The sequence below is a fragment of the Camelus bactrianus genome, chromosome 11 (genome assembly GCF_048773025.1).
Source record: "Camelus bactrianus isolate YW-2024 breed Bactrian camel chromosome 11, ASM4877302v1, whole genome shotgun sequence".
NCBI lineage: Eukaryota > Metazoa > Chordata > Mammalia > Artiodactyla > Camelidae > Camelus > Camelus bactrianus.
This window is the reverse complement of record NC_133549.1, coordinates 26,620,081-26,632,985: the sequence shown is the minus strand read 5'-3', so window position 1 is coordinate 26,632,985 and position 12,905 is coordinate 26,620,081. Positions and strand designations below refer to the sequence as shown.

Sequence of the window (12,905 nt, the reverse complement as noted above, 5' to 3'; positions counted from 1 at the left end):
TAAACGTTCCTGTTGGTACTTTCAGAAGCCCGGAACGCCCTGAGCAATCCGAGACTTTCAGCGTCAATTCATACTTGATTCACACAACCCGCAGCGTTTCCTCTCCTGCTCTCCAACCCCAGCCTCGGCCTCCGCTTCCAGCCGCGCCCGAGCATTGGCGGAGGCTGTCACGTGCTAGGACCCGGGAGTGAAGCCTGCGCCGCCATTTTGATTTCTGGCGGCCCCCTAGGGGAAAGGATTGGGCTGCTGACCAGCCACCCGGAGTTCCGGCCCTTGTGCGCAAGTGCGGAAGTGTGTTGGCCCCGAATGTGATCGGCTTCCGGCCAGTGGTGCCTCTCCGGCCAGCCGGAGACGTGTAACGGACGGTGGGACGCAGCCATGGCTGAGAGGAAGCCTAACGGTGGCGGCGGCGCCGCCTCCACCTCCTCTTCGGGCACTAACTTACTGTTCTCGTCCTCGGCCACGGAGCTCAGTTTCAACGTGCCCTTTATTCCGGTCACCCAAGCCGCCGCTGCCTCGACCTCCCTGCTCTTGCCCGGAGGTAGTAAAGAGAGGGGAGTCCGGTGGGGCAAGTGTGTGCAGGGAGGCGGGCGGGGGGCGTGGGGTGATGAGGGTCGGACGGGAGGCCTGTCTTCTGCCTGGATCCGACCCTCTTGGTAGCTTGCTAGGGCCATCAGTGGCCAAGTTTGAGTGGCCTGGGGACTTTGGGATCTTGGGGGCAGGGGCCAGGCTCTTCGTCGAAGGAACTCTGTTCCGATTGCTGGCCACTCCTGTATTGGCATTTCACAAATTTTTGTTTAACACCTACAGGTGTGCCAGGTGCTTTCAGGGGATGCAAATAAATTAGTGCTGCCTCTCCTAGGATACAGTAGGGTATCTCCTAGGATAGACACGTAACAGTTGCAAGAGTTAAGTACAGAATACGGTCCTCATCTTTCAAGGCAGTGCATCATTTCTCTAAGGAGCTCTTGCTTGTTCTTAGGACCCGACTCCTATGTGCACCCTAGCTCTTTGTTCATATCTTTATTACAGTCTAGGGAGATTGCATTTTAAAGATTATGTGGCATAACCTGGCTGGTGTTTAGGAGCGCAGAACTTTTTCCAGCCTTAGCCCAGCAAATAAGTTACTGTGCGACTTCAAGCATGTTACTTTACCTCTCTGTGCTTCATTTTCCATATATATATATATACAGCCTCATCGGGCTGTAATGAGAAGACAATTGATTCTTGTAAAGCACTGAATATAGGGTCTGGATATAAATGTTTGTGAAATAAACATATCTGCTTCTTTGGACCGTGGGCTTCTTGACGTTTGCAACTGTGGGCAACTTGACGTATGACTTATTTACTTTTTTATTTCTAGGATCTTGTTTAGTGTCTAACACATAGATCCTCAGTAAATGCTGAATATTTTTCCATTGAATAATTATTCTAGCTTGGAGGACTAAGGAAAGTTTCAGAAAGTGAAGAAGGACAAGCAGAAGGCAGCTATACATGAAAGTTCCCCCTCGTTAGTGTTATGTTTCTTCTTGGTGCTTTTCACCATCTGACATGTGCACATTTTTTCCCATTAGAATGTAAGCTCCCTTAGAGCAGGAACTTATATGTAGAACAGTGCTTAGTATGCTGTAGACCAGTTTTTCAGTAGAGACTTGTTGAACAGATAAAAGGATGGGAGTCAGGAATATGTATGTCTTGTTTTGAGAGTGTGTCTGAAAGGTGAGGCATTGCCATTTTGGTGGAGGACTAGCATGGCTGGAGCAGAATGTTCTGGGAGGGTGCAGGAATAAATAAAGCCGTACATGGGATTTTCATATCATCCTCTGTTTCACAAATGTTTGGCTCATGCCCATCTTCCTTGCTGAATAGTATTTTGTTTGTGTGTGTCACTATCAATTAATGCTAAACATTTTCATGTTCAAGTACAGGATAATTTGCCTTGGAGACAGGTTTCTTAGAGATAGGTTATTTAATAAGAAAATTAATAGTTTTTAGGGCTAAAATTCTGGATCAAATATTTTCCCACCTCTGAAAAAGATTTGATCATTAGAAACCTGTTTAGAGAATTTCCAAAGACAAAAGGACCTGTCACATTGGAAGCAATTGGACACACATTAGTGAAAGAGACACATAGGAAGCAGTTTTCATTCATTCAGCAAACATGGATTGGGCAGCTTCTGTTTGCCAGGCTCTGTTCCAGATGTCAGGGAGACACAGAAGAGCAGACAGCATTGCCCTTGGTGACTGCGTAGTATGTACAGACACACTGTACCCAGCTGTGTAAGTTATTGTGATGCAGGTTTTTGATGGCTTGAAAGAGGGATCGATATGCTGCTGTGAGAGCTGTGGGTGTCAGGCTGGCTGACCAGGGAGAGGACATCTCATAGGCCTTCAGGGCTTCACAGAGGAGGTGATTTGTGAGCTGGGTGTTGAAGGGTACAAAGCAGTTAGGGAGTCTGGGCAGATAGGCGTGTGTAAGAGTCTGGAGGTGTGAGAAAACCTGCAGATTTGGTGGGATTTGGTGGTAGGTGTTCACTTTTTCTCTCTCTCCTTCCTCTGCTCCTTCTCTCTTGCCCCATTCCTTGCCTTATCCCAGATCAGCGTGGCTAAAGCAAGTACAGGGGAGTGGCTCAAGCGGTCAGTGGGGACCAGATCACGAAGGGCCTCATATACCATACTGAGGAGTTTGTAGTTCCTCCTGTGGGGTGGGGGTGTGCCCTTAAACGGTTTTAAGCAAGGCATTGAAATTAGAGTTGTTTCAGAAAGACTGGAATTTTCTGAGATTACATGGGAGTAAAGCTGACTGTAGCAAGAGCTGTCAGTCTGGAGGCCATTGTGAGGCAGGAGTGGGTGGCCCTCTAGCCTAGCCACACAGAAGAACAGTGAGCAGATGTGAGAGATTTTTAGACCATCAGATTGTTGGGACTTAGTGACTCACTGTCAATGCAAAGGCCTCTTCTCTCGGTTCAGTTTTAACCCCAAGACCCATCTCCACCTGGCATATAATGGATACTGTGTATGTATTTCTTTAACGAGGATCTGAATGATTAAAGGAAGGGCATGAGAGACAGGAAGGAGTCAGAGAGGTTCTGGTTTGAGCGTCTGGATGGATGTTGGCAGACTTCTATTGCAATAGATCTGTGAAAGGAGCACACGGAGGGGGACAGTTTAGATGACGAATTCAGTTTAGGCTTACTATGTGGCTGAACCTGTCAAAAGTATTGAGGAAGCAGTTGGAAAATAGGTTCTGGGACGCATGAATCAATCTCGATTTGAGACAGAGTTGGGAGTGTCACAGGTACACAAGTGCTCATTAAAGTAATGGGTCTTGATGCCAAGTGTGTCCACATGTAATTAGAAAGTGTCCCTGAGGTGAGGCTGCTGGCAGCTTTTAGAGATCGATGCTTCGTTTGTAATTGATGCTAATCAGAAAAAAGTTTCTCGAATCAGGTTGATCCCAAGTTGTCTTAAAGGATGAAAGATACCACAGTGTTTTTTTCCATTCTTTTAGATGTTGAGATATGAACTAAGAAATATGGGTCCAAGTGAGGTTCATGTGACTGAAAAGAGAGGTAGGAGCCGGAACTGTATGAAAAAAGTAGAATGAAACAAGCAGACCTAGGGCCTTGTGCAGGAAGTGGTATTTTTAGGTACAAAGAAACAGCACAGAGGAGTATTTTGAATAGTGGAGGATCTCAGTCAAGTTAGTGTGTGTGGAATATAGTGGGAGCATCCTAAGAGCTGAAGCCAGAATCTCCACGAGCCCAGTGGCCTCCTTCAGTGGAGGTCAAGAGGGAGCTCAGAGCTTGAAAGGCCACCCTGTGACAGGTCCCAAGGGCAGGGACCATAGCGTGCCTGTGTGCTGGGAGAGAGTCCACCCCTTTGACCTGCTCCATGCCTCCAGGGGTTGGAGATAAGAGGGAATGAGACAGGAGAATGAAAAGATGAGGAAGACAGAGTTACAAGCTGAGAGCGCATAAAAGTTTACTGAGCACATTGAGGCCATATAGAAGGAAAACATTTTGATTTTATAATTTGGTAGTGGAAGAGAAGATAAACAGTTTATATTCGTAATACCTCCAGTGAAGATCAAGTTGGGCAAGGGGAAGCGAGGAGAACTTTTCTTGGTTGGAAAATGACTACTCATTCGGCATTCTCTAACCAGACTAGTTATCTGGTTGTGGTACTGTGTGGTTTTAGGGATGGTAATTAATGGTTGACCTACTTTGCCTTGGGAATACAAATACCACATGTTCATTTGTACAATGAGTGCTTTGTAGGTAAGAGCCCTGACACACCCCTTCTTGTCAACAGAGTTAATATCTGTAGTTTCTTGTCATTCCTGTAGAAACAAAGTTACATTTATTTGGGTAATGGAATAATATTTGAATTATTTCTTACCAGGAAAAAGCATTCAAAATAACATGTAAAAATAGTAGGTATACATTTTGTTTCTATTTTAAAAAGCTCCTATATACAAATATGTATACATAATTTATACCTATTTTTCAAAATAAATAATATGTAACTATTTATGTCTATTTAAAAGATATGGAAAGGTATGTACCAAAGTATTTGCAGTGTTAGCAGTGATTATGAATGAGTTATAATTTTTCCTCCTTTTGTTGTTTCTTACTCATATTTTCTAGTTTATCATTTCAAAGAAAAGTTTTCAAAGAAAAAAGAAAAACAGAGTTTTTCATTATTTTCTTTGATGCAGAAATGTAACTTTGAACAACAAAATAAGAGGTATAATTACTCGATCTGCTGTATGGAATCTTACCTACAGAGATAGCATATCTTTAAACCATGTATCCTTCTGTTCATTTTCAGAGGATTCCACAGATGTTGGTGAGGAGGACAGCTTCCTTGGTCAGACTTCAGCTCACACGTCTACCCCACAGACATTTAGTTACTTCTCTCAGGTATCAAGCAGTAGTGATCCTTTTGGGAACATTGGACAGTCACCGTTAACAACAGCAGTGACATCGGCTGGCCAGTCCGCATTCTCCAAGCCCCCAACTGCTCTCCCTTTTACAACTGGATCCCAGGATGTGTCGAATGCATTTTCACCATCCATTCCAAAGGCTCAATACGGTGCTCCACCTTCTTCGCAGATGGGAATAAATACTTACCTGCCTTCTCAACCTAGCAGTCTCCCTCCTTCAAATTTTGGGAGCCCACCCCAAGGAACACCGCAACAAGGATATAATCCGTATCGCCACACGGCTGTAAGCAGCAGGGCTAACCCTTACATTGCACCACCGCAGCTGCAGCAGTGCCAGACACCAGCCCACCCTACCCATCCTCCACCCACGGGATCCCCCGTTCAGATGTATCAGATGCCTCCAGGATCTTTGCCACCGGTATGGACTCATGTTTTAATGTCCTAATTATGAACTTTAATTTTTAATCTCTCTCTCATCTTAACCTATGTTTTTAAAAACACTGTGCTTTTAATAACCAATATGATGACAGATTATTTTCAGAGGGTGTTTTTTATAAGCTACATACTTTGAAATAAACGATCTTGTAAAGGTAGCTCATTGATTGGTTTATATTTTAGTTTGTAGTATCTATTTATGGAAGTAGTAATTGATTTTAATGAGTTAACCACATGCCAGTATTTTCTAGAGTTTAGTGTAAGATACCAATAACAAATGCCATCTAGGGACGTGTGAGAGTCAACGCAATTATAGCAGACTACCAGCTTCTCATTTTTTAATTATACTATTTAATCAAAACAATTACTGGGACTAAAATTGATTACTCCAATAATTTCCTTTATTTATATTTATGAAGTGTGGGTCTAGACAGACAAACTGTCTCAGGGGAGTGATGGAATCACTTTTGCATTGGGTAGATTTTATGAAATTCCCTTATGATTTTTCCCCACTAATTATTCAGCTGACTTCCAAAGGGAAATGAACTGAATCAAAAAAAGGGGAAGGATTGAAAGGAAGAATTAAGAACCCAACTCAGTGTGGCAGAGATAGTAGTATTGCAGTCAGAACGTAACCTGACTTCCCTCTTAGGGATAGAGACTGGGCTCCATTTATCATGTAATCTAAATCATACCAATACACAACCTCTTGGTAATGTTGGATTTCAGTGTATTGGAAAGTAGATTTGTGGTATGTAATATGAGTTAGTATACTTTGCTGGTGAGATTTTGAAAAGATTTCTGATTAAGAATTTTAAAAATGATAATTTAAAATTTAAAGAAAAATTACAAAAATAAAAATAGGACAAAGAACGCCGCAATACCCTAACCCAGATCTACCTGTCGTGAACATTTTGCCCTATTTGTTCTGTCATTTGTGAACACGCACAGTGACACATTCAGGCATTCTCTTTCCTTCTCCCTCCCTTCCTTCCTTTCTTACTCTGTACATGTGCAGTTTTGGGGGAAAACATTTGAGAGTCAGTTAAATACATTGTGATTCTTTACTCCTAAATACCGTAGTATGTATTTCCCAAGACTAAGGATATTCTTTTCCATAACCACAATACAGTTATCAACCTCAGTACACTTAACCTTGATAGAATGTTCTGAAATGATTTTTTGATGTATTCTGATTTAAAACTATTTTCATTAAAAAAAGTATTTTCAATGCAGAAAATTTGAAAAATGCAGAATAGCCAAATGAATAAAAATTGCTGCTAGAAAACTGTTTTTATTTTGTTTTATGTCTTTCTTATCTTTTTTTCTAGACAGGTAGTTTTTTTCCAGACAAACATGTTTTTTGTGAACATATTTTAGATGTTATAAATATTTTTTTCTTAAACATTCTTAGTGGTTCTAGAGAATTCCAGCATTTGAATAAAATATGATTGATTTAATCAGGTTTCTGTTAGACATTTAGATTGTATCCAGTGATTGCCTATTATAAGTAACCTTTTGGTATACATGCTTATGGGTGAATTTTTACAATTACATCTTTAGGATGAATTCTTACAAATGGAATGGCTAGGTCAAGGAATATGCACATTTTAAAGATTAAATAAATCATAGGAGGCATATTGTTAGATTGATTTTTATAAAGGTATTAATTTACTTTGTCATCAGTGTGAGAAAGTCCTGTTCACTTTGCAACTGATTTTGGGTTTTGCTAGATTTTAAAAAATTTTTAATCGCTTTGGAGCCTAGTTATTAATTGTTTGTGTAGAGAAATAATTAGGATAATTATTACTAATGTTAGTTTGGGTCTGAAGCATATACAAAATTGTTCCTTTGGACAGACCTGATGGTCCTAACTTTTGTCCCTCCAGGTTCCTCCTCCAGTGCAACCAGGGTTGTCCCCACCAATCCAGCAGCAGGCACCTGCTAAACCTGTGGGTCCCCCTGTGCAAGCGCCGCCACCTTTTCTACTTCAGAACCAATATGAACCTGTCCAGCCCCACTGGTTTTACTGCAAGGAGGTAGAATACAAACAACTATGGATGCCTTTCAGTGTGTTTGACTCTTTGAATCTTGAAGAAATCTATAATTCAGGTAAGCATGGATCCTGCATCATTTGTATCTGATTTTAGGAAGAGAGGAATGAAGAGCCCATTTATCCATGGCCTGCTTTTTATGAATGTCAGATTCTTTGGTCCTTGTAGAGTCCACCAGCCCCTGTACCTTAAGATGATATTAGTATACATTCTGAGTTATTTGAGCAAGATATTTGAAGAAATGTTTTAGTAGTTTTCTTTTTTGTTTAAAGGTGTTTTAAGTCCAAGAAATAGAGTAGTTCATATAACCCAGGTGTCAGTTTTCTTATTTCCCTTCCTTGTTTGTAGCTATAGGGCATTCATAAATTTTTTTTTATGGCACTCTTGTTCTTGAAGATGCTGTAAAAAAAGTGTTCTGTGGTTAGATGAGTTTTTCGAAGAGCTGTAACTACATCTATCTCTTGAGATAGTGCAGGACTGTGTTAAGACGCTGAGAAGTCTTGCAGTGTAGAAATAAGTTTCTTTCTTTATCCTGATGATATTTCATCTTGGGACTTAAATATCACTTATTCTTTAAAAGCTTGCTTCATGGAGCATTGCTGCTTTGACTTGATAAAGAAGAAATCTACCAGTTATTTGAATTATTTCATGATCATGTATTTATATTTTGCCCTGGTTATTTCTTCCCCACTTAAAAGAGTCATCATTTTGAGGGGCACAAATTAATCTTACATTTCTATTTTTGAACAAAAATGAGCTTAGTTCTTTGTCTTTAAGGGTAGATGAGTCACTATATTCATTATTTATTACTTTTAAATATACCTGGTAACTGTTGAGTTAAACTGTGGACTTTGTGCTCCAGTCCAGCCAGACCCAGAGAGTGTGGTGCTAGGCACGGATGGAGGGCGCTATGATGTTTACCTCTATGACCGAATGAGGAAAGCTGTGTACTGGGAGGAGGAGCCAGCTGAAGTGAGACGCTGTACTTGGTTTTACAAAGGGGACACAGATAGCAGATTTATTCCCTATACAGAGGACTTCAGTGAAAAACTAGAGGTAAGTGGGCTTTATTCCTTTATGCTTTTCTTTAAGACACATAGATTCTGTATACATTGGCACCTCATGTAACACCGCTCACAGTGGGCAGACTTTATGTAAAAGGGAGCCTATCTTGATCCTGTTCACAAAGAAGATTGCTTTCTAGGTGGTGCCATCATTCACGAGGTGCTACTCATGGCCTCGAGGTCTAAAGACAGAATGTTATTCAGGGGCACATCACAAATCTAATCTAATAGGGTACTTGTATCAAACCTTCAGAAGAACTTAGGCTGCTGGAATCTGCTGTTGACAACACATGTCAAGCATATGGATGCTTTTCAAATTATTATTTAGTAAAAGGCTTTGTTTATGAAAATAAATATAATAGGAACAAATGTTGTGACTTTTTAGCCACCTTAAAACTGATGGTTAATGTTGTTTTACATAATTGTGTTAATTTCTTGTTACAGTTCTACTTAGTTATTGAGTATTAAGTATTTGAGATAAGTTAAATGAATTCATCTGTATACATGGGAAATGAAGAATGAAACGGTTTAGTTACTATTTTTTAATGTGTTAGTTACTAAAACTTATATAACCAACAGTAACATTAAACATTAAAACAGTACTAATATTGATGTTAAAAGGAGCCTCTAAAATGTTAATCTTACCTAGATTCATATTTTGAAAGCTTCAAGCAAGGACGGGGCCTTATGTTCTGTTTAGGAGCTGACAGTCAAGTCTAACAACTATTAATTACTAAATTTTTTTATCCTTGAAGAACATAATAATAATAGAAATAAGAGAAAAAAATCACAATCTTATCATCCTTTCAAGTCAAATTTTACATTTAAAAATATTTTCTTAGACTGTTCTTTATCTATTCATATATATTTTTTCCTAACAGTTAAAATAGTACATATATTTTGTGGAGTAATTTGCTTTTTCAAAAGAAAATTTGTAAATGCAATTCTTAGGCGTTGTCAATTGTGCCTGCCCCAGGAATATTAATCTCTATAGTAGTGACTATGAAATACTATTCTATAACCAAATCAGTATGAAAAGGTGAGTATTGGCCTAAAGTAAGACAATGTTAGTTGGGGTTAAGTAAATTGGGAAAAAAGCTTGTTGAGAACAGAGGCTTCAAATTTTTTTTAACTTCAACCAATAGTAAGGTAGATTTTACACTGAGATTTAGTACACGCATTTTGTATACACACACACACACACATATTTGTGTGTATTTATTTATCAGAAACAGTAGTGTTTGATAAACTGGCTCTCCAGGGAAGAAAGCTCCTGATTTAGTGTTTGCTGATTTCCATGGTGTAAATACTCCCACCGTGGCCAATTTTAAGCTACCAACATGATGTAACTGGACACAGTTGGGAAGAGGTGTGTGTGATTAGCTCTAACACACCACTAAAAACAAAGATCCATGGGACATTCATATCTAGAATGAATCTAGATATCATTCATTTAGATACTTTATATTTCCTTTAAAACATTGATTTTACAGTTTATTACTGGTCATGACCCACAGTTTGACCTTTTTCCTCACTGCTTTTTAAAAGTTTTCAAGTTAAGCTTGATACAATTTTTACTTGATTGGGATCAGCAGATGTTTTTGTGAAGGGCTGGGGAGTAAATATTTAAGGCTCTATCAGCCATGTTGTCCCTGAAAGCAGGCACAGAAAACAGAATAGTGTCTCTGGAGGAAGAGTAGGAGAATGGGTGCACAGTCAAGTCTTTGGAGTCAGAAAGTTGTGGGTGGGAGTGAGTGACACTTCTGCTTTTGCTCCCTACCACTGTGATCACTGTGCGGTCTTGTGCAACTGTGAGTTAAAAATGCCTGCCAGCAGTTGAATTGTGTCCCTCCAAAAAAGATAGGTTGAAGTCCTAACCGCTAGTACCTTAGAATGTGACTTTATTTTGGAAATAGGGTCATTGCATATGTAATTAATTAAGATGAGATCCTATGGGAGTCATGTGGGTCGCTGATTCAATATGAGCGGTGTCCTTATAAGAAGACAGCAGTGGTAAGACAGATACAGAAGGAGAAGGCCATGTGAAAGTAGAGGATTGGAGTGATGGGTCTGTAAGCCAAGGAACAGTGAAGATTGCCAAGAGACCACCAGGAGCTAGTGAGGAGAGGAAGGAGTTCCCTGTAGGTTTCAGAGGGAATGTGGCCCTGTTGACACCTTGATTTCAGACTTCTGGCCTCCAGAACTGTAAGGCAATACGTTTCTGTTATTATAAGCCACTCGGTTTGTGATACTTTGTTATGGCAGCCCTAAGAAATTCATAGACTGTCTAAACCTTGGTTTTTACCTCTATGTAATAGGGATAATATTATTTAGAAACGATTGCAAGTAGTTAAGTGAGGTTCTGTATGTAAAGTGATGGTAAGTATGGTAACCAGTTAGTGCATGAGAGCTGCTATTACTGTTATTTTTAATTACCATCATGATTATAATTTTCTTCCACTTTCTCTTAATGTGATATAGATTTGTCATACTGGATTATATGTTGTTTCCGTTGTAGGCTGAATATAAAAAAGCTGTAACCACAAATCAGTGGCACCGCAGATTAGAGTTTCCAAGTGGAGAAACAATTGTTATGCACAATCCAAAGGTATTGCTTAAGATATTAAAATGTTTAGGTATTTAAAAATAATTACTTTGCTGAATATGTTTGATAAATGTTCATTTTTATTCTGTAGTAGGGATATATTTATAACAAGTGCATTGCTTTTAAGTTTACTGTAGTTCACATTGTTGATAGAAACAAAAATGAAAAATGAAATGTAAATTTAAATTTCTTTCATGAAGTTTCTGTTTATGGTAACATAGTAGCTGAAGCTAAGTATACATCATTGAAGTTAAGCTTGATATAAGTTTTACTTGGTTGGGATCAGCAGACTTTTTTTGTGAAGGGCTGGAGAGTAAATATTTAAGGCTTTATCAGCCATGTAGTCTCTGAAGGCAGCGACAGCAATATATAAACCAATAGGCATGGCTATTTTCAATAAAATTTTATTTATAAAAACAAGTGGTGGGCCAGATTTGACCTGCAGGCCATAGTTTGCCTACCGTGCCCTTGATGATGGTTTATTTAAACCTTTAAAGTAAAAAATGTTCTTCCTCAGTTTATTTGTATTGTCTTCAAGAAGCTTTCCTTTTTTTTTCTTTTTCTTTTTTTAAGATATTGGGTGTGGTGTTCAGATTCTTCCATTTACCATCCTTAATCTCTCTGAGCTCCAGTTTATCACCTATAATAAGATTTATCTCCCAGGGTCATATTTTAGATGTAGTGAGATAATTTATGCCAAATCATCTAGCATAGTGCTTGGCATACAGTAGTTTCTCAGAACATACGTTATTTATTACAAAAACATATAAAAGAAAAGCAAAGATAACCTATATTTTAACCACTGCTGTAGTCCTTTCTGATATTAAAGTAAGTTAAAATAAAAACATATTCATATGCCATCAAAATTTAAACAGTATAGAAAGGTATCAAATGAAAAATAAAGCCTCCTACCCCTGCATTTTCCTAGTTTTGCCTCTTAATGGCAACCACTCTTATCCTTTTGTTTTTTTTTTAACTTTTGTTTTTTACATAAACACAAAAAGAGTTGCATACCATCTTGCATGCATTCACTTTTTGAGGGGGAAGTTTGATGTTAAACTTTTTTTTTTTTTTATTGAAGTGTAGTTTAGTTGATATACAATATTATGTTAGTTTAAGGTGTACAACATTGCAATTCAATACTTTTACAGATTACGCTCCATTAAAAGTTATTACAAAATAATGGCTAGAATTCCCTGTGCTATACAATATATCCTTGTTGCTTATCTATTTTATGCAGAGTAGTTTGTATCTCTTAATCCCATGCTCCTGTCTTGCCCTCTCCACTCCTCTCTCTCCACTGGTAACCACTAGGTTTTTTGTTTTGTTTTGTTTTTGTTTTTTTTTAATCTGTGAATCTTTTTCTGTTTTGCTGTATACCCTCATTTGTTTTGTTTTTTAGATTGCACAAATAGTGGTAACATACAGTGTTTGTCTTTCTTTGACATACTTTACTATGCCTAGTATTCCCTAGGTCCGTGTTGCTGCAGGTGGCAGAATTTTATTCTTTTTTATGGCTGAGTAATATTCCCCCCCATGTGTGTGTGTGTGTGTGTGTGTGTGTGTGTGTGTGTGTGTGTGTGTGTGTGTACAGGTACCACATCTTCTTTATCCATTCGTCTATTGACGGGCACTTAGATTGCTTCCATATCTTGGCTATTGTAAATAGTGTTGCTGTGAACATTAGGGTGCATGGTTTTTCATCTCCTTGGTTAAGTTTGTTCCTAGATATTTTATTCTGTTCAATGTCATTTTAAACAGGATTTTTTTTTTTTTTTTTGCTTATTAAGCAGGACTTT

General features: G+C 38.9%; 1 protein-coding gene across 3 annotated transcripts in view; it reads left to right on the top strand.

Moving 5' to 3' along the window:
- Positions 1–287: 287 nt before the first annotated feature.
- SEC23IP (SEC23 interacting protein) overlaps positions 288–12,905 on the top strand; it is a 36,561-nt gene continuing 23,943 nt past the window's right edge. The window contains exons 1-5 of one of the 3 annotated variants that reach the window (XM_045506545.2): positions 288–541; positions 4,834–5,366; positions 7,273–7,495; positions 8,300–8,493; positions 11,020–11,109. In XM_045506545.2, coding sequence (XP_045362501.1) covers positions 379–541; positions 4,834–5,366; positions 7,273–7,495; positions 8,300–8,493; positions 11,020–11,109 — 1,203 coding nt within the window. In that variant the 5' untranslated portion in view covers positions 288–378. The remainder of the gene's footprint in view (positions 542–4,833; positions 5,367–7,272; positions 7,496–8,299; positions 8,494–11,019; positions 11,110–12,905) is intronic. The other 2 variants (XM_010969880.3, XM_010969879.3) reach the window with 2 other exon arrangements.